The sequence below is a fragment of the Urocampus carinirostris genome, chromosome 1 (assembly GCF_059441175.1).
Source record: "Urocampus carinirostris isolate Australia breed hairy pipefish chromosome 1, RoL_Ucar_1.0, whole genome shotgun sequence".
NCBI lineage: Eukaryota > Metazoa > Chordata > Actinopteri > Syngnathiformes > Syngnathidae > Urocampus > Urocampus carinirostris.
The window spans coordinates 55451202-55471655 of record NC_142349.1 but is presented as its reverse complement, the minus strand read 5'-3'; the positions used below and the strand labels follow the sequence as shown (position 1 = coordinate 55471655).

General features: G+C 39.0%; 1 protein-coding gene across 1 annotated transcript in view; it reads left to right on the top strand.

Moving 5' to 3' along the window:
- Nucleotides 1-20454, top strand: part of pigk (phosphatidylinositol glycan anchor biosynthesis, class K) — a 47632-nt gene that overhangs the window by 18614 nt on the left and 8564 nt on the right. The window contains exon 10 of the mRNA XM_088345886.1: nt 6501-6576. Coding sequence (XP_088202012.1) covers nt 6501-6576 — 76 coding nt within the window. The remainder of the gene's footprint in view (nt 1-6500; nt 6577-20454) is intronic.

Genomic DNA, 20454 nt, shown 5'->3' with positions numbered 1-20454 from the left:
GGAGCCTTGCGATTCCTCTTCATTATAAGCACATAATGACACAGCGCGCCGTTACTCCTCTTCCGTTGACCAAAACACGGCCAAATAAGGGTTAAGCCATAATGGCCTCACCCCACACCCCACACCCCACCACAAAAATTTGTTTTGCGGTTTGATCGATTTGCATCGTGACCCGAAAGTTTCTTTGTGGAGTTTATATTAAGGGAGAATTGGTTTGACCTGAAGATGGTGGCTGCAGACAGATATATGCAATCAAGCTGAAAGTGCTCTCGATTGAATGGCTTCATGGTGGAATGGTCCCGAGGCTATTTCTTCCTTTCCTCTTTTTTAGAATCGTTGAATTAAGAAGAGGTGCAAGGAATGACCGATGAATCTGCAAGTAATCCATCATCATATTAATCTCTCTTTTTTTCAAGCCCCAATGTGTATTAAATAGCAGCTCTTCGTGATGTAATAATACTTAATAATTCATTTAAATAAAACAAGACTTTAAATAATATGCAGAAACATTTACTCTATTATATCTTTATGAATTTGGTTTTTAAATTTGTATTAATATTACTCAAATTTAAGAAGCTGACATGTTTGGCAGCAATCTTACTACTACAGAAGCCCAAATGACAACAGACATATTTTTTTTCTCCTGTTTCATTCTCTAGCCACTCAAGTTACCCACTTGGTTGCAGGCTATGAGTCGCTTTTATTGCTTTCTGCTTCGTCCTTCAAAGTCACTTGTTTTCAACAGTTGGTCATGCAATCGGACGTCATTGAGTCCTGTAATTCGGGCCTCTTTGTTTTTTTTGCCTCGGTTTCCTTATTCAGCCACTCAGGTTAGCTACTTGGCTGCAGGTTATGGCGCACCCTTATTGGTATTGTTTGCTGTTGTGGCTTTGTGCTTCAGTGTCGGTCGCCTTCCACAGCTGCCGAGTCTCGTGATTCAGACATCTTTCACTTCCTATTGTTTTCTTCTCTAGCCACGCATATTTGTTACTTGGCTGCAGGCCACGCTCATCGTTAGCTTTTAATTGTAATTGTTGTTGCATGTTAAGAAAGCTCTTTGTCCATTGTCACTCTGTTTTTTTCTTGTTGTTTAATTGGGGTAGTTTTTTTTTCATTTTATTATTTAACAATTTGTTTTGTTTTTTTCCAAACTAATAAAATTAATGTTTTCAAGTGGCCAGCTCAATCTCCAGATCTCATTCCAATCGAGAACTAGTGGGGTGATATAAAAAATATGCTGTTTGTGAAGCAAAACTAAGAAATGTAAAAAGATTGTGGAATGTTGTTAGATAGATAGATAGATAGATAGATATACTTTGTTCATCCCCGAAGGGAAATTCACATTTCCAGCAGCATCCCTGAGCTGAGAACAATCGAGAACAATCGAAAATAACACGGGAGCTGCTGGAGTGGCTGCCATTCGTGACGGCGCCGGAAGAAAAGATTCAATTTGAATCATGTACAAACAAACAAACAATTGAATCATGTACAAACAAACAAACAAACAAACAAAATATTCATGTTTCAATATAAAACTACAATAAAACCACCAAGCAATAAAAACAAAAATTAAAAAACAGAATACAGGGAATGGGGGCTGAGTGGTTGAAAGCTCTGCTCCCCATGGAGCTGAGACGAGCAGCGGGTACGGTGGGATGGAAGAAGGCGGAAGATCTGAGGTTGTTGTATGGTGTGGCAATGGGAAGAAGGTCAGAAAGATAGGGAGGGACAAGGTTATGGATGTCCTATCAGGTGTAAAGAAATATTTTGTAGGTTTGGTTGATCAGGAGTCAGTGGAGTTGTTGGAGGACAGATGTTATTGGGGGTTTTGGTGATAATGCGGGCATCAGAGTTCCTGACCAGCTGAAGTTTATGGAGGGACTTTAGAGGTATGGGCGAAGACAGTTGATAGAGCGCAGGTAAAAGTAAGCAGACCGGGTGATGTTAAGATGTTTCAGAAAGGCAGGAGGTGAGGAAGGAAGGAGGAAGTGTGGAGTCTAGTTAGGAAGAAAGGTAGAGTTGAAGGCAATGTTTAATTTATTGCCTAGGTAGGAGCCATGGAGAAGGCTCAGAGGAGAAAGACTTAGGTTGTATGAATTGAGTGTGTCCTGTGAGGTAGGAATGGAGGGGGGTGCGGGTTTTGCCAATTGAAGACAGCCTACTGACAGAGAGTGGTGTGAGAAATGGTAAGACAGCACTAAGGTCGAAGAAGATGAAAAAGAGGAGTCAGCTGCAGAAAGGAGGTAATTGGTGATTTTGATAGGTGCAGTTTTTAGGCTGTGACGTGGACGAAAACCGTAATGAAAGGGTTCGAAAAAATCTCATCTCATCATGCGATTACAATAATCCCTCATTTTGCGTGGGGTTGCATTCCAAAAAGGTCTTGCAATGGTCAAAAATTATTTTTGTACTGTCAAATGTATATTTAGATTTTAAAAATAATAGTTCTGCTATCTATAGACCAGTTATGCAATCATGGAGTGAAATATAAACTGAAAGGTGCCACAAGTTGGTTGACTCTATGCCACTCAGATGTGAAGCAGTTAAAAAAAACTGGTCATGCAACTAAATTTTAGGATTACTAAATCCGACCTTTTTTGGGGGGGGGTTAAAAAATATATTTTTGAGTTTGTACAGTCAACAGGAGACACTATTTTTTTTTTTAAAACGCCCCTTTCAACTATTTTCCCAATTGCACAGGCTGGGTCTTGTTTGTATTCTGATAAATTACTGCACCAACTGTTCACCTGTTTGGCATGTGACAATAAAAAATTTTACTAAAACCTGATATTATGGATAGTGTCATTGCCCTGCTATCATTTTGAACTGCACTGTAGTTCTGAAAATAAGTAAAGGAATTTATATTAAATCATTTTTCCTTCAATGTAATTCATACAGTTTTTGGTATTCATTTTTTTAAAATATATTTTTGGTCAATATTTAAGATGAATTAATGTAAAAGACATAATTAAAAAAATAATGTTCCAGTTTATGGAATCAATCCATTGTTTTAGTCATCGCTCGAGTGTATTTGCATTTAAAAAGACCTTAAATTGTCAGTGAAAAAAAGCCCGAGGCACTCAAGTATTGGAGATGAGCTTTTTTATACCTTTGAGTTCTACTTGGCCTAATAAGCGCTATATGCTAATGAAATGTAGCGCTGATAGCCGTGTCGGTTCTCTTATCTGCTGCTGTTATTTCCACTAATTGAGCTCACGAGTTGTTTCTTTCTCTTATTTTCTAAATCTACCTTGTCCATCTGAAAAGCTTACATTGAAGTCGTTAAACATTAGTATGCAAACAATACGCCGTTTTTTTCCCTCTCCAAAGTTCACTGTCTTCGCTGCAAAGAAATGATGGCAATTACATTTGAAGGACACCTGCAAGAAAATAAGATGAAACCCTCAGAGTAATGCTTGCATTGTCGCAGAGCTAATGAAGTCCCTTGATGCATATTTTCTGCTTCGAAATTCAGGAGGAATTGCTAGCATCGTCCATCTTTGCTTTTCAACAACCAGTAATTTGCAACTATAACTGTGAGAAAATATAGGACTCTTCTACTTTGTAAAACTTTTGAAAATACGATCCCAAATATCATTTACCGAAATGTTACAGTACAGAAAATGGCATTTTTGCTGTTTAACTTAATCCATACACTTAAAAAAACATACGTGTGGATAGAACTTCATAATGTTCCCACACAACCAGCTAACGTAACAAAAAATTAAAGTGATGATACAAACATTCCTACCTTTGGAAAAAACAAAACGAGAGCGCTTTGACGACGAGGCTCTGAAATGTAGCACACTAACTAGCTGTAACCAAAACAAAAACTTGAAAGGAAGAAAAATGAGTACAGTATATGTCGGAACAATAACGAACTTACAATGCATGATGTTTTAAATACCAACTACTTGCAAATGAATAAAAAAATTAAAGGAAAATGACACATACGTATGAATAGAACAACTAGATAATGTGCCAACACCAACCCTCTCTAATGGAACAAAACATGCAAGTAAGACAACAACAAGAAACTGTCTCAAACCTGGACAAAACAAAACCATGACGATGAGACCAATAAATTTAATGCAGAAACACTAACTTGCTGTAACTGAATAAAAACATGAATAAAAGACAACTCGGGATGAATTAGCACACTATTATTTTGCACTGAACAAAAAGTCAATACGGTGTATGTCGGAATACCGAAATTTTCTAACCAAACAAAAAAAAAAGACAAAGGGAACCTAATCATGCGTAGATAGAATAACTACATATTGTTTCTACACCAACCAGCTCTAATAAAACAAATAATGTAAAAAAGAACACACAATAACTATTCCCAAACAAAATAAGAGTGCCATGACGATGAGACTATGGAATATGATTGAGGAATGATAGCTGTACCTAAACAAAAATACTGAAGTATGATGATGTGGGATGTGTTGAGACATTAGCTTGCTTGCACTAAACACAACATGAAAGGAGACATTGTGGAATATGTTAGAATACCAACTAGTTTTACTTGAACATGAAAGAAAGAGAACACAGGGAACCTACTTATGCGTGGATAGAACTTGTACACATTTTCTAAACACCAACCAATTTTAATATATCAAAACATAAAGGAAAACAACTAAAGAAACATTCCCAAAGATGGACAAAACAATACAAGTATGTTATGCCGATAAGATGAAGAAATATAACTGGCTGTACCTGAAAGAAACGCAATGCAGGATCTTTTTAAACACTAACTCAAATGTGACAACACACTGACTCTGTTGCAAACCAACTAGTCAGAAATTTAACAAAACACTAAGCAGAGAGGATACTTTAAGGTTCAGTACAACAATTTCTAATGGAACAAAACTTGAAAGTAAGACAAAAAAGGGAAAGAAATACAATGGGGATGTGTTGGGATACCAACTAGTTCTGACGCAACAAAACATGAAAGAAAGCACAAGAGGAAACATACTCATGTTTGGATTCAACAACGACCTAATGTTTAAACGCTAGCCAGCTATAACGGAACTAAACATGAAAAAAAGAACACAAGAAACACGCTTAAAACAAAATGAGTTTTCCATGATGAAGAGGCGATGAAATATAATGCAGGAACACTATCTAGCCGTAACTGTACAAAAACAAATTAAGGTACGACAACGCAGGATATGTAACACTAAAACAAAACAGAACAAAGCAAGAAAGTACAGTCTGTAAAAAATCTTTGATCCTTTACTGATTGTTGGTTTATACCGTACTCACTATTGCATATTTGATCTTTTTTTAATGATGCTTTCAAACAAGGAGGGATGAAACATCAAAAATAAATGTCAGAAAATGGCTTTAAATAACATATTTTAATTAATTTATATATCGTTGAGGGAATTAGGTGTTTGTAGCCGAAAGCTCTTAATAATACTTGGTGACAAACCCTTTGTCTGCAAGCACAGCGGTGAGTCGTTGTGGTAGTGGACCACATGCCAGGGGCTATTTTGGCCCACTCTTCTTTGCAGGTACTCTCTTAATCATTAAGGTTGGTGAGGTTGCAGGACCATTTCCCACAAGACTGAAGTCTATTGATGGTCATGATCTACTTCATAAATTTTCCCTTGAATGCACTAATGGTTACTTTAATTCCTAGTATCTTGCTAATGTTTTTTTAGCCCATTCCAACAAAATCAGTGAGAGATCAAATACTTTTTATTCTCACTGTGGAAAACTTGGATATGTTGGGATGCCAACTAATTCTACCTAAACAAAACATGAAAGTGAGAGGGTACAGGTAATTCACTCACACATGGATAGGAAGAATTGCGTTAAGTTCAGACATAAGACATAAGTTCAGCTCTAACAGAACAAAAAATGAAAATAACAAAAACTCAAACAATCAGAAACATGGACAAAACTAAACAATAGTTCCATGATGAGATCATGAAATATAATCCAGGTACACGAACTAGCTGTAACTGTACAAAAACATGAAACGCAAGGGAGAATATGTTAGAACACCAGCTTTAACTGAATAAAAACATGAAAGGAGACAACTTTGGATATGTCAGAATGCTGACGAGTTCTAACTGAACAAAACCTGAAAACGAGAGGATGCAGGGACCATACTTATGTGTGGCTAGGACTATTTGAAGGTTCAATTCAACCATTTCTAACAGAACAAAACAGAAAATAGCACATAACGCAAGAAACATTCTATGATGCAGGCAAAATAACTATCTGGAACAAAAAATATGAAAGAAAGACAACGCACGATATGTTGAAACACTCAACAAAATGTGAAAGATCCTTTCGATATCCTATCCTTAAACATCAAAGGGCAAAATCCCAGTGAAAGCACCAAAACAGTACAGAAAGAACAGAACATTACTTCGCATAGGCAAGGATTGTTGCATCATCCTATCAAAAAAGAAAGTTTGACTTTGACACACTGAAAAGAAAAAAATACACATCTCTCAAATGATTTTTTGGGGTTTTGTTTTCAGTTCAGAAAGCGGAGAGCAGCAGAAGGAGTTGCGCTCATACGCGGATCAGCTGCCAGTGTCCGAAATCATCCATCAGGTAAGCGCTTTTGAATCAGGGCTTCTGTCATTCAGGCCTCGTCTCAGAAAGCCGCAAGACGACCCATGACGGATGTCTTTGTGTGGTTGCCATGGCGACCGCAGCATCCGTGAAACGCCAGGCCCGCTATCCTCCTCGTGGAGGGGAAAGTGTGAAATCAGCCTCAATGGGCATAGGCCATTGCTCCTGCAAAAATATGCGCATATTAAGTGGGGTGTAGCTTTTTTCTTTTCTTTTCTTTAAGCCATTCTGTATTTTCTTAATTTGCGTCGCAGACACAAATGCATGCATCACATCAGGCACAGGGTCTGCTTACAAACACTGAGAAATTTATTATCGAAGCGAAGTCGAGCTCTTTGTTTTTCTCAGTCTTAACTATTCAAGAAAAAGTTAACTTATTAATTTTTTAGGAGGTCATTATAAGCAGACTATCTTCATCCATTTATTTTCATCCATCCATCCTTTTATATATCTATTCTGACACATCAATCAGTCAATCTTCTGTATCCATATGTCCTTCCCTTTTATCTTGATCGATAAATCCATCTACCTTAATCCATCCATCTTTTTTAGAGCTATCTTACTCCATCCATCTTGATCATTTCATCCATCGATCCATTCATCCATCTCTCTATCCATCCATCATTTTGTATACAGTGAAGAAAAAAAGTATTTGAACACCCAGCTATTTTGCTATTTCTCCCACTTCGATATCATTGGGGGGGTCTGAAATTTTCATTGTAGGTGCATGTCCACTGTGAGAGAGATAATGTAAAAAGAAAAATCCAGAAATCACAATGCCTGTTTTTCTAACAATTTATCTGTGTGATACATCTGCAAATAAGGATTTGAACACCTGTGTATGATCTAGAATTCTGACCCTGTAAAGACCCATTAGAAGTCCACCGGGATTCTATGTATCACCCTGAATCAGATGCACTTGTTTGAGGTTGTTAGCTGCATAAAGATAGATAGATACTTTATAAAAGATACCTGTTCACCCCATAAATCAGTAAGACTTAAACTTGTAATATGGCAGAGACCAACAAGCTGTCCAAAGAGACCAGAGACCAAATTGTACACCTCTACAAGGCTGGAAAGGGCTAAGAAGCAGTTGCCAAGCAGCTTGGTGAAAAAAAGATCCACTGTTGGAGCAATCATGAGAAAATGGCTAAACATGGCGGTCATTCTGAATCAGAGTGGAGCCCCATGCAAGATATCACCTCTTGGGGTCTAAATGATTCTAAGAAAGGTGAGGAATCAGCCCAGAACTACACGACAGGAGTTGGTCAATGACCTGAAAAGAGCTGGGACCACAGTTTCCAAAGTTACCGTAGGTAATACTGTACACTTAGACGTCATTGTTTGAAATCATGCATGGCAAGAAAGGTTCCCGCCTAAACCAGCACATGTCAAGGCCCGTCTTAAGTTTGCGTATGACCATTTGGATGATACAGAGGAGTTATAGGAGAAGGTTTTGTGGTCAGATAAGACCAAAATAGCACTTTCTGTTCAAAATTCCACGAAGCGTGTTTGGAAGAAAGAAGAGTACAATCCAAAGAACATCATCCCTACTGTGAAGCATGGGGGTGGTTTTCTGCACATGGGACAGGACAAGTGCACTGCATTAAAGGGAGGATAACTGGGGCCGTCCGTGTATTGTGAGATTATGGGGAACAACCTCCTTCCCTCAGTCAGAGCATTGAAGATTGGTCGTGGCTGGGTCTTCCAACACGACAACGACCCGAAAAACACAGCCAAGAAAACCAAGGAGTGGCTCCGTAAGAAGAATATCAAGGTTCTAGATGGCCTAGCCAGTCCCCAGACCTGAACCCAGTCAAAAATCTTTGGAAGGAGCTCAAACTCCCGTGTTTCTCAGCGACAGCCCAGAAACCTGACTGATCTAGAGAAGATCTGTGTGGAGGAGTGGGCCAAGGTCCCTCCTGCAGTGTGTGCAAACCTGGCGAAAGACTACAGGAAACGTTTGACCTCTGTAATAGCAAACAAAGGGCACTGAACCAAATATTAACATTAATTTTCTCAGGTGTTCAAAGATTTATTTGCATCTATATCTGTATTGACCCATGCATCCATTTCTCTTGTTCCATCTCTCTCGCTCTTGATCCATCCTACCACCTACATTTTATCCATTCCCTAACAGTAACCCTAACCTTAAAACACGCATTCATTAATTGATCCATGGATCTGTCTTGATCTATCCATCCATCTACCCGTTGATCCATTTGATTTCTTTCATTTTATTCAATTCTAACACTTTTTAAAATTTTTGATCCCAGTTTTCCTCAGTGCAAGAAGTCATTTTCAATCCCTTCCATCCATTATAGCTGAAATCAACCCAATGACCCCTGCCACAGATGTTTGATTAGTTTTCTGCCCTCCTATTGGTTCCCCACCGCATGAGTCATGGCCCCCAGGTCCTCATATCCGGCCATCTGCACCAACACAAACGACACCGCCCGTAGCGTATTGACAGAGCCCCGCCCTCGATTTTGCCATTACTGAAAATTCGGACTCTGTGCAGCGCTGACGTAAGACGTGAGCCGGCCCGGCACCGATTTAATGTCTCAAACATTCCCCAGGGGAGGCCTGCCGCCCGTGGCGACAAACACAAATCCAATCATTGATTGTCTTCCCGGAGCCGGGCGAAACATTTTCTTATTTGCCGCCAGAGCATGCGGCGACTTGTAAATAAGAAAGTCATCAGGATGACTGACAGCGAATATGCAGGGATGTGCTTATAAAAAAAAAAAAAAAAAATCCTGTCTGTGAAGTCTTGATTAATGTACTGTCACTGGTGGCAGTAGGACACCTCCCCCCCCTCCCTCCCTCCATCCTATTGACTACATATTGCCATCGCTACAAACAACTCTCAATCTTTTCCTCCTACTCTTTTGGATTGTCCTTTTTTTTCACGATTCGGCCTGCTGTTTGCTAGATTCAGAATTATTGTTGCTTATGCCAGCTTGACAATACGCCCCCGGAGAATTGAGGGTGTTAAAAACGCCAACGGTGAAAATGAATTTCTGGCAGTCTTCGCCGGTGCCGCCGGGCTTACAATGACACTCTTGTCAAAGTAGACATGGGACGGCTAGAAACCTTCACCGCCCACTCTTATTTGTGGTATTAGCATTTGCTGTAAAATATGCTTCGCAGCAGCCACGATAAATAAAGCCGTTTCGGACAACAAATCATTTAAATTAAATAAGTAAATCAAGTGTACCCGTGCCTTGGTTATGGTGCAGGAAATATTAGGAACACAAAAGGAGTAAAATGCAAACCATGCCAAATCGAACCCGATTTTTATGGCACTTTTCATAAATTAAGGATGCACGACAACTATTTATTTTTTCCATCCTAAAAACTAAATCCTACTTTTGTAAACTGATAATAAATAAGTTTTTTTTCTAACCAGGCTCAATTTGTCAAAAAAGAACATCCAATTATTTGTATTTGTTTTTATTTTTGTTTACAAATACAATAATATGATACAGCTTCGGTAAACACGTCTCCAAAAAGTAGTGCTAAAGAGACAAGCTTTACACTTAATCAATTGATCAATACTTATTTCGTTAGCCTACGTTCTGAGAGTGCCGGTCTTCTGGTGATCCTAAGAGCAAAGAAGTGTTCTGCTGGTTCGAGAGCGTTCTCCATCTGGGCACCGGTGCTGTGGAATGCTCTTCCCCCTGAGATCCGATCTGCAACCTTAGTGGAAATGTTTAAATCTAAGCTTAAAACTCACTTCTACTCTATAGCATATGAATAACCTACTCTTCTCGTCAGCTCCAGAGCAGGGGAATGTATAATAATATTCTGAAAAATAGTCTGTGTAATATAGTGTAATAATCTGTGAAGCCCTTTGAGACTTTTCGTGATTTAGGGCTATACAAATAAAAATGACTTGACTTGACTTTCTCAGTTATAACGATAATAACAAGGTATAGTTATGAGCACCAGACCCCCGATATGTACAGTAGTTACTGATCATCGTGTGTTCATGTGAAAATAAATTATTAACATTACAAATGCACTCATATACTGTCACACATGCCTTGGCTAAGAAAAATAGAACACTCATTCTTATCAAGTGGTATTATCTTGGCTGTCCTCATTAGTAGCTGTAATAAATAAAAACAAAAAACAAAGCCACTGCAAGCAGAAAGACACCAGACAAACATGACGGACTACTAGGTATGGATTCCACTATGTAAAAGAAATACACATTTCCCGGCCTGGTATTCATATCATGTGGATGGATGGTGTTATGAGTGCACTGCAGGAAAGAGGTCTAAATCTAGTGGAAGCTAGAGCTCTTGTTGGTGATAGGAATGAGTGGAGAGGGGTTGTAAAAGGATAGTGGGATATTTAGACGTGTTCTAACGAATGGGCAGGGCACTTTTATGATGCGGCAGGGGTAAACCAGTGAAAGCTGTCGGGCCCTGCTGTTTAACAGAAGAGCGTGTTGTGTCACCCTGACTCGAGTGGCACGACCGCTCTCTTGTGTCCCGTTTCATCTGGTGGGATGAAAACATGACCAACTTGAGGGGCTGAGGTGCTTAACTTGTTTGGGCGTTTGGGCATTGGGTTGGCCATGGTCCCAAAAATTTGGTGGGGTTTTTTTTTTTTTTTGCTACTTTTTCCCTTTTTAATTTTGTTTGTTATTGTATGTGTTTGTCTTGCTGTCGGTCACCCCTCTCGAGGGATATGACCAGGGTAGATAGTGGTATAGATTCATATCAATCTTTTTTTTTAACTGAATGAAAGTTTTTTTGTACCACTGGGAAGCATTAAATATTACTCACTGTCCCTTTATATGAATACAGCAAGTAAATCTCTAACATATGGATAAGCACAAGATGTATTTATTACAACTAAATTAATATTGTGATTATCAAAGTAATGTGTTTAATAAATAATAAAAGTAATAAGACTGGAAAACTCATGAAATCATGACTACTTATATCTGACACATTTTATAGTCTAAAAATATACAAATTGATAAATAAATTATTTAATGTTTTTTCTCATTTGTTTTTTATTCTGCTTGCTTACAGTGAATAATCTGATTCTGTTTTTACTATTGGACACCTGGGTTGTTGGTTATTTGGACTAATATTGCCGTTATTTTGGTTCACTGTTATTGATTACAGTGGAACCTCGGTTCTCGACCATAATCCGTTCCAGAACCCTGTCTGAAAACCGATTTGTTCGATCACCGAAATCATTTTTCCCATTAAAAATCATGTAAATCGTTTTAATCTGTTCCAACACCCTGAATGTTTACCTTGAATGTTTAACGTAAACATAAAGATAATCCAGGCTAATCGTACGTTCGCGTTATCGTAATCTTCAGTACGAAAGATTACGCTAACATGAACGTGTAAAAATAAAAAAATCAGGTTCTTTACAAGTCATTTAGCACCCGGGTCTCCACAATAAGTGCTGAGCGGTTCATTGGAAAGGGGGCTGCGTCCCAACACTCTGAATGTTGGGCTCCGTTCCAACACCCTGAATGTTTTGAATGTTTAATGTAAACATGAAGCTAACCCAGGCTAATCTTACGTTTGCGTTATCGTAATCTTCCGTACGAAAGATTACGCTAACATGAAAGTGTAAAAATAAAAAAAAAGGATAAAGAAAAGAATTATGCATAGGATTTCTTACCTTTGTGGTGGTCAGCAGAAGGCGCAGGTGGACTGTCTTTCTTAAATGCAATAGTTGTACGCACTACTTTTCTTTTTTCACCTGATGCAACTTTGCTACTTGCACTGACTTTCTTCGGAGGCATAATTAGGGGCTAAAACACTTCGTACACCTATATTAAAAGCTAAAGCAAAACGAAGCACGTCCGCACGCGATAACAGTTGGTCACGAACAGAGCGATCTACACCCGTACGCCGCTCAGCATCGCAACCTAATGTACGCACTCACGCATTACCGGCATTCGAACTCCGATTTTTTGACCCAACAGCGAAGCAAGAATTTCTGGAAATTTTTGGTCAGACTCCGATTTGTTCGAACTGAGAGGCTTTCGAAAACCGAGGTTCCACTGTATTTTAATTATTATTAAGAGGTTGTGCACTGTTTACATCATTGCAACTTTTGGCCAATCATGTTGCTGTTCTTTGATATCCACACCCTTTAAGGCTGATATGCTTTTTGTAATTTAGGAATTAAAATAAAGGGCTCAGGGGAGGACCTTCAGAACGTATTCAATGTTTGCACCATGAGGGGTTTTGTGCAGTCTTCACCTGTATGCTGATGCATAGTAGGGAAACTACATTGGGCAAAAGAAACGTTTGGCCAATTAGGATCGTGCAGATCTCTCATAGCTATCTATTCCACCCTGGTCATCCTGGAAGGGGGATTACCACTTGTGAGGCCCCTTCTAAAGGTTTCTTTTTTCCTGACGCTGAGGTTTTGAGTTTTTCCTTGCCCGCATGTTGGTTTAAGATCAGGTAATGGTGTAATTGTAATCCTGTGCAGTCCTTTGAGACATTTTTGTGATTAGGGGCTATATAAATAAATGTGACTTGACTTGACTTCATAGCGCAGATAATTCAAATTATGGCACCCATGATTTTCTTAAGGTTTGACAAACATTAAAATCAGTACTCAACTCTGTATTTTTATAACAGAAAAGTTACACATTGAGTCACTCGTAAGACACTCCACAATCTTAATAGAAAAGCTGTCAATCTTAATTAAATCATAATTCTCACACAAAAACATGCAGGAGTTGTACAAAAAAATGAAAGAAAAAAAACACTCTCATAACCAATCTCTAGTTCTGGCCAAAGTTCACAAGTCTGTACACATTTTGAGCCAGGCGACTTTTTATAGCTGACGTCTCCAGTGCCTCACGCACATTATGAAGAGGTAAAAATAAGACACAACCAAGTTATGCTATTCTATAGAAAATGAAAATATATTTTAATGGGGAACATAAATGCTTCGGATCTCTTTAACAGGTAGTGTCGGCTAATCGAATATTCTACCGTGCCCGTCAAGTGACTAATTATCAGATCTTTTTCTTTTCCAATCGGGCCAAAGAGTTTAAGATGAGACATGACCAAGTTGTGCTACGCCGTACTTTTGAAAAGAAAAAATTTCAAGAACGTATATGCCTCAAATCCTTTTAAAAAGTAATGTAAACTAATAGAATATTATAATGGAGTCAAGGGACTAAATATATGGTCTTTTTTTCATCAAGGTGAAAAGGCACAGAAGAGACTTAACCAAGTTGTGTTACTACTTCTATAGAAAATCTAAATATATTCTAATGAGGAACAAATATGCTTTGAATTTTTCCGTCAAGTAATGTCGGCTGAATATTATAGCGTGGCGTCCAGTGAATAATTTTTTTTCTCATTTCCCATTTGACCTTTGACAGCCGTATGTTTGACATGCCTGTCCTCAGGTATTTTATCTTAGTAGTGAAATAAGAAATTTAGGGAAAAGTTTATGCATTGTTATAAAAACAAAGTCATTACGATTAAAATGTCATTTTTGAATATTTTTTTTTTACTTCAAGTCGGCGCACATTGTGTTGTCACTTTTACGACTTTTACAAAGTGAACAGTACTCTCTTGACAAATTTTATCTCGTCACTTTTGAATAATCTCCCCAGAAAAATTCATATCGAGGGTGATGAAAATGCGCCGCGACTCTCCTCCTGACATAATTTTCTGACGTTTTCGACCTTGGGAAGCGCCGTGTTGGTCAAGGTGTTTCACACCGGCGTCTGCCTCACATTTTAATTATCTCCAATCAATCTGACGGCGCTGCCATTAATTGATTTTAGTGCAGAATTGAATATGCAACGCAAAGCCCGGTCGCTTTCGCCGAACAGTTCAATCAGTGAAGGTCACCAAACGGTCCGCCTTCCATCTCTTCTTGAGAATTATCGATACGGTGATTTATTTTTTCCTTTTTTATGCCCTTCTTGCACTCACATTTTTCCTTTTTTTAAATGCTTTCTGAGTTCTTGTTGGTTGTGCAGCCCTGCTTTTCCTTTTTTATTGCACTTTTTTATAATGGAATAAAAGATGATGAACAACTATGTACAGTAGCCTCGTCGTTACGGCCTGACTAGCTTTATGATATTTCCACAATATGATGTGTTTCGGCCCTTTTGATAAGGTATTTTCCCCACCTTACGACATCAACAACATTTTTGTCTGTAAATGTTTTGTTAATGCTACATCCATTGCAATCTGGTCATCCTTAATATTTTTTATTTTATATTATACTTTAATTATTGTATATTTTATTTTTATTGTTAATGAAACATCCATTGCAGGGTCATCCTGGTAGGGGGATTACCTCATGTGCGTTCCCTTCTCAAGGTTTTTTTTTTTCCTCATGCTGAGGTTTTTGAGTTTTTCCTTGCCCTCATGTAGGTTTTAGATCAGGGGATGGTGTAATGATAGTCTGTAGTTTGCAATAGTCTGTGGTCTGTGCAGTCCTTTGAGACTCCTTGTGATTAAGGGCTATACAAATAACCATGACTTGACTTGACTTGTGCTTATGCATGTTATATCGCTAATGTACCTGTCTGCTATTGGTCGACATTACATGCCATGCTGGTCTGGAATTGGTTTGCATAACGACGGCATGAAGTTGCCGATATGAAATTATTGTCTGGACTTTCTCCCATGCTGCCGTTGTCTTCATTTAGTTAAATATTTTGATCTTCGGAAAGATTTTGCAAGTCGGTGACATGATACTATATTTTTTTTGTACTTTACTTATTCCCTGTGCGTCCCAAGGCTTGAAGTGATGCTAAAAGGAAAAGCAAAATCATGATAACCATTGAAACGAAGCTTGTGGTTATCAAGAAATACACACAAACTGCAACACATATAATAAACAGTGTTAGTTAGTTAGTTTGTTAGTTTAACTCTTTAAGTGATAAATTAATACTATTACTGAGTACCCTAAAATAAACTTTTTTTAGAATTATCACTGAGTTCCTTAGAATTAACTTGGTTAATGTTACCCTTAAAAAGTAAACCTTTTCCATTACTTCACTGAACATATGGTCCTTGTCTGCAGTGTTGAATAAGCATCGGTAATTTTACAGTGTACCCATGCCAAGTTGCATGACTGTAATTAATCAACATTCTGGAATATTATTTTAAATAAGAAGGCAATGAAGTATACTCGGGCATGAAAATCCTAACGAGAAAGTTTAAAATATGTTTACATTTTAATCTGCCATTGCCGCTCCGCCCTGTCTCTGCATCCACCCACAACTGCTCTGTACCAGCTAATGTCAAGTTACATCAAATGTGAAAGCAATTTAATTTTTGCTTTACACTCGTATGTTTAATTTTAGTAAATTATATGCACATATATTACACATAAGTAGTACTTGTGAAAGACGATGGTTTTTTTCTTGGTGTATTGGTGGTTTGGAGGATATTAATTTATTACCATAAGTTTCAATCCCCCACTATAAGGCATTTTCAATTTATGACCCTTCATCTCAGAGTGGATTAAGGTCGTTTCGCAGGGGTCTACTTCAATATTCAAGTAAAAATGTGAAAAGAATTAAAAAACACAAAATCTAACATGCTGAGGATAAGAGACACACAATTGAGAGAGATCTGCATTACACCTGTCAAATTTGTTGTTGTTTTTTACAGCATGCTAAGTATTTTTTTAGTTTAGCCATATGTTCTTCTGGTTTCTGCCAGCAGCTCCACAGATGTGGCTTTAGGTCATTGGTGCCCTCCTACTCCCCCCCCCCCCCCCCCCCCCCCCCCCCTCGTACGCTCATCCTCCCCCGGAGGAGCTGCACGGGTCAAGCGCTCCTGATGGTCACACGCTCGCAGTCAGCTTTCGTTAGCATCCGCAGGCTTGTCTTGCATTATGCCCAGACCTCAGTTTATTCGAGCTCCGTTGTGGAATAGTAGAGACCTCTAGTTTTCACATGGCACAATGCAAAAGACAAATAGGGTTCCACTGGAAGATATTTTTATTTCAGTATGAATAATGATAACATTAGAAAAAAAAGATTGATCAGTGTTTCCCATAGAATTTTGTGAGACACTGGTGGGTGGAGAGTCTAGGGGGGTTCTGGGGGCATGCTCCCCTGTAAGAAAATGTTGTACATTTTAAATTCAAACGCATCAACCAGGTGCAAAATTAAGAAGCAAGCTCTATGATGAATCTGTGCCCTTGTAAACTACTCAATCGTGAATACACTAAGTATAAAAAAGCAATGACAGCCAAATAGTCACACTCGTGAGGGATGGAAAGCAAGACAGGTGTTTTATGCAAGAATAAAAAAATCTGCTCATCATCTAATTATACTGAAAACAACTACCCATCCATCCATTCTCTGTACCGCTTATCCTCATTAGGGTTGTGGGTGTGCTGGAGCCCTTCCAAGCTATCTTCGGCAGTGGGCAGGGGACACCCTGAACTCATTGGCAGACAGTCGCAGTGAAAATCACTAGTGTTGTGTTATTTATTTTTAACGCTGAGTGCTAAACCTTTAAATGATCTACTTGGGGAAAAGGTGACGCTCAGTGATGTATTTTACCCAGCTGTTCAATCATAGTGCAGGCAGGGTGGGGACGGGACAATCACGGCGACAACAGAGCCAGTGAGAGCGCGCTCTTTAGCACAGGCTGACTCATAGAGATATGTAGCACAACACACAATTTGAAATATTTTATATAATGAGCAATTTATATTAAAAAATATTCCATCCATCCATTTTATGCGCCGCTTATCCTCACTGGGTTTGCGGCGTTGCTGGAGCCTATCGCAGTCATTTTCAGGCAGTGGGCAGGGGGTACCCTGAACTGGTTGCCAGCCAGTCCTAGGGCACACAAGGACAGACAACTCACTCACTCATTCACACCTAGGGAATATTTGGACCAGCTAATTAACCTGACATACATGTTTTTGGAATGTGGGAGGAAACCGGAATGCCCGGACGAAACCCACGCAGGGAAGGGAAAAAACTCCACACGAGGAGGCTGCGGTAGATGGAATTGAACCCTGGACCTCTGCACTGTGCGCCTGATTATAAGATATTATATTTTTAATTATACAAGTTTACGAGATTATGGTGGAATCAGATAATCACTAGGGGCCAGCCAGAGTTTCCTATGCCATGGGAAACACTTTACATGGATGGATGAGAGCAAGAGATCTGTGGAAGTAAATAGAAGAAGGGGTAGATGAGGATGAGATAGTGGTTGACTGTAGACTCGTTTGGGGTTGATAGAGGTAGAGGTAGATAGAGAGGGAACTAGAGGTAAGTAAAGGTAGAGATTCAGGGAGTGGTGAATAGAGATAGAGGTAGAGGTAAGGAAAAGACATACTGAGATATAGACATAGATTAAGGGATTAATGTAAAAGAGTGGGGGGATGGATATAGGTAGGTGGATGGATAGATATAGATGGATTGATATAGTTTGGTGGATATATGAATGAACAAAAATAGAAAGAAAGAAGGAAAGAAAAGCAAGAAACATGATAGAAAAATTAAAACAAAGTATGAAATAAATGATGCCAAAAAACAAAGGACTCAAGGAAGAAGGGGAGAAAAAATGCAATAAAGATGAAAGAAAGTGAAAAACGGAAAGAAAAACACAAAAAGGTGAAAAGGCAAGGAAAAGGGCAAAACAATGAACAGAATATGGCAGGAAAAAAAACAGAAAGCATTAAAGGAAGGACGAACAAAAGAAGGGACTAAAGAGAGGATGGCAAAAAAAGAAGGGTGACAGGAAGCCAAAGAGGAAGGACAAAAGAAAAAAAGGACAAAAGAAAGAGAAAGAAAGAATGCCAAAAAAGATCAGAAGAAAGGTTGAAAGAAAAAAAAACACTAAATATAAAATAAGCAAGAAGACAGAAAAAAAGAACAAAGACAAACGAAGAGAAAAAGACAAAGAAAATGAATATCCCCCAGCCTACATTTTCTCACATCCATTGTCTATCGACCAGAATACCACTTAACCACAATATTACCCCTCATTATATGCATACTCATTCTTGTGGTCTGGTTGCCAAAAATGAACTTTCGCTGGCATTGAAAGTGAGGGCACTCAGATTTATTTACCCAATAAAATCAGACCAATTAGAAGGACCCACAAAACCCGTGCCTCCAATTTCAAACAAAACTCGTGCTTCCAATTTTAAACAAGCCCTTCTGTCCACCTCTCTTTTATCTCCATTTACGCTGTCAATGTTTGCCATCTCTGTCCAGCATTTTGGTGTACTCGACCTCTAGCCGACTTTTCCATTACGTGGATGTGCAGTGCCGTGAAAGTCTTTGCCCCCTTCCTGATTTCGGTGTTTTTTGCATATGCATCACTCACAAGGGTTTCAGATCATCAAACCAATTTTGATATCTCACAGAGACAACCCAAGGAAATACAAAATTGAAAGGTTGATTCCATTTCATAAGGCACAAAAATATCTACTGGACTTATGTGAAAGAGAAATTGTGAAAGAGAGAAAACCTCATAGAGTTGGGCCACATTTGGCAGCAATAACAGAAATCAAACATCTTTCACAACGCTGTGGAGGCAATTTAGCCCATTCTTCTTTGCATAATTTGTTTCAAATCCACCATATCGGAGGGTTTTCTAGCATGGAATTCCCGTTTAAGGTCACACCACATAATCTCAATTGAATTTGAATTCTGACTTGGAACCTGGCCCCTCCAGAACTTTTTTTAAGCCATTCAGAGGTGGACTTGCTAGGGATGTTTCGGATTGTTGACCTGCTGCATGATCCAAGAGCGCTCGAGTTTGAGGGCACCAACTGATGGCTGGACGTTCTCCTTCGTGATCTTCTGGTAAATACCAGAATTCATTATTCCGTCAACCACAGTAAGTTGTCCTGGTCCTGAGGCAGCAAAGAAGCCCCAGACAATCACACTTCCACCACCATTTTTTACTGTTTGCATCATGTTCTTTTCGTCAAATGATGTGCCATTTTTACGCTAGATGTAACGGGCTGCACACCTTCCAAACAGTTTCATCAGTCCGCGGAATGTTTCCCCAAAAGTCTTGAGAAAAACCAAAATGCTTTTTGGCAAATAAGAGAGTATTTTTTGTGTTCTTTTGTGACAGCAGTGTTTTTCAGCTGGGAACCCTCTCATGGATGCCATTTTTGGCCAATGTCTTTTTCATAGTGGAGTAATGAACACTGACCTTAACTGAGGCCAGCGAGGCCTGCAGTCCCTTGGATGTTTTTGAGGTTCTTTTGTATTTCTCTTGGATGGGCCGTCGTCTGACCCTTGGCGTAATCTTCGTTGGTCAACCGCTCCTGGGAAACTTTGCCACTGTTCCCAGTTTTCTCCATTTGTGATTAATGCCTCTGACAGTTGTTCGCTAGCGCCCTACAGCCTTGGAAAGGGCTTTGTGACCTTTTCGAATTGCTAGATTTGAATCCCTTTTTTAATTTTATTTTTTTCTAGAATTTCTATGGATGTCAATTGCGTTCTTGAAATTTTGTAGCTTACTTCACTTTGTCTAACAGATTAAATGTAAGTGATTTCTTGATTCATCACCATTGTCTGACTGGATCAAGAGAATGAGGAATCGCAGAAATCTCTTAAAGTGCTCGCTTGTATGTATAACTTTATCACCCTCCTTGTTTTCACCCCTCCCACTACCTTTTTTGTTGTTTTTCTAGTGGGGATGCGGAATTTTGCATCGCCATTAGCATATAAATGCGCTTCTCGCCGTTTGCCTTTTAATACGAAGAGGAGATTTAAAAGTATAATCGTACACAAAGTGATGATGTGCCACTGAACGGGACAAACGGGGCTGGTGGGGCGTGGGGGGGGGGTGTCAGTGTAATGTTAGGATAGAGGATGCTTCTTTTTTGTAG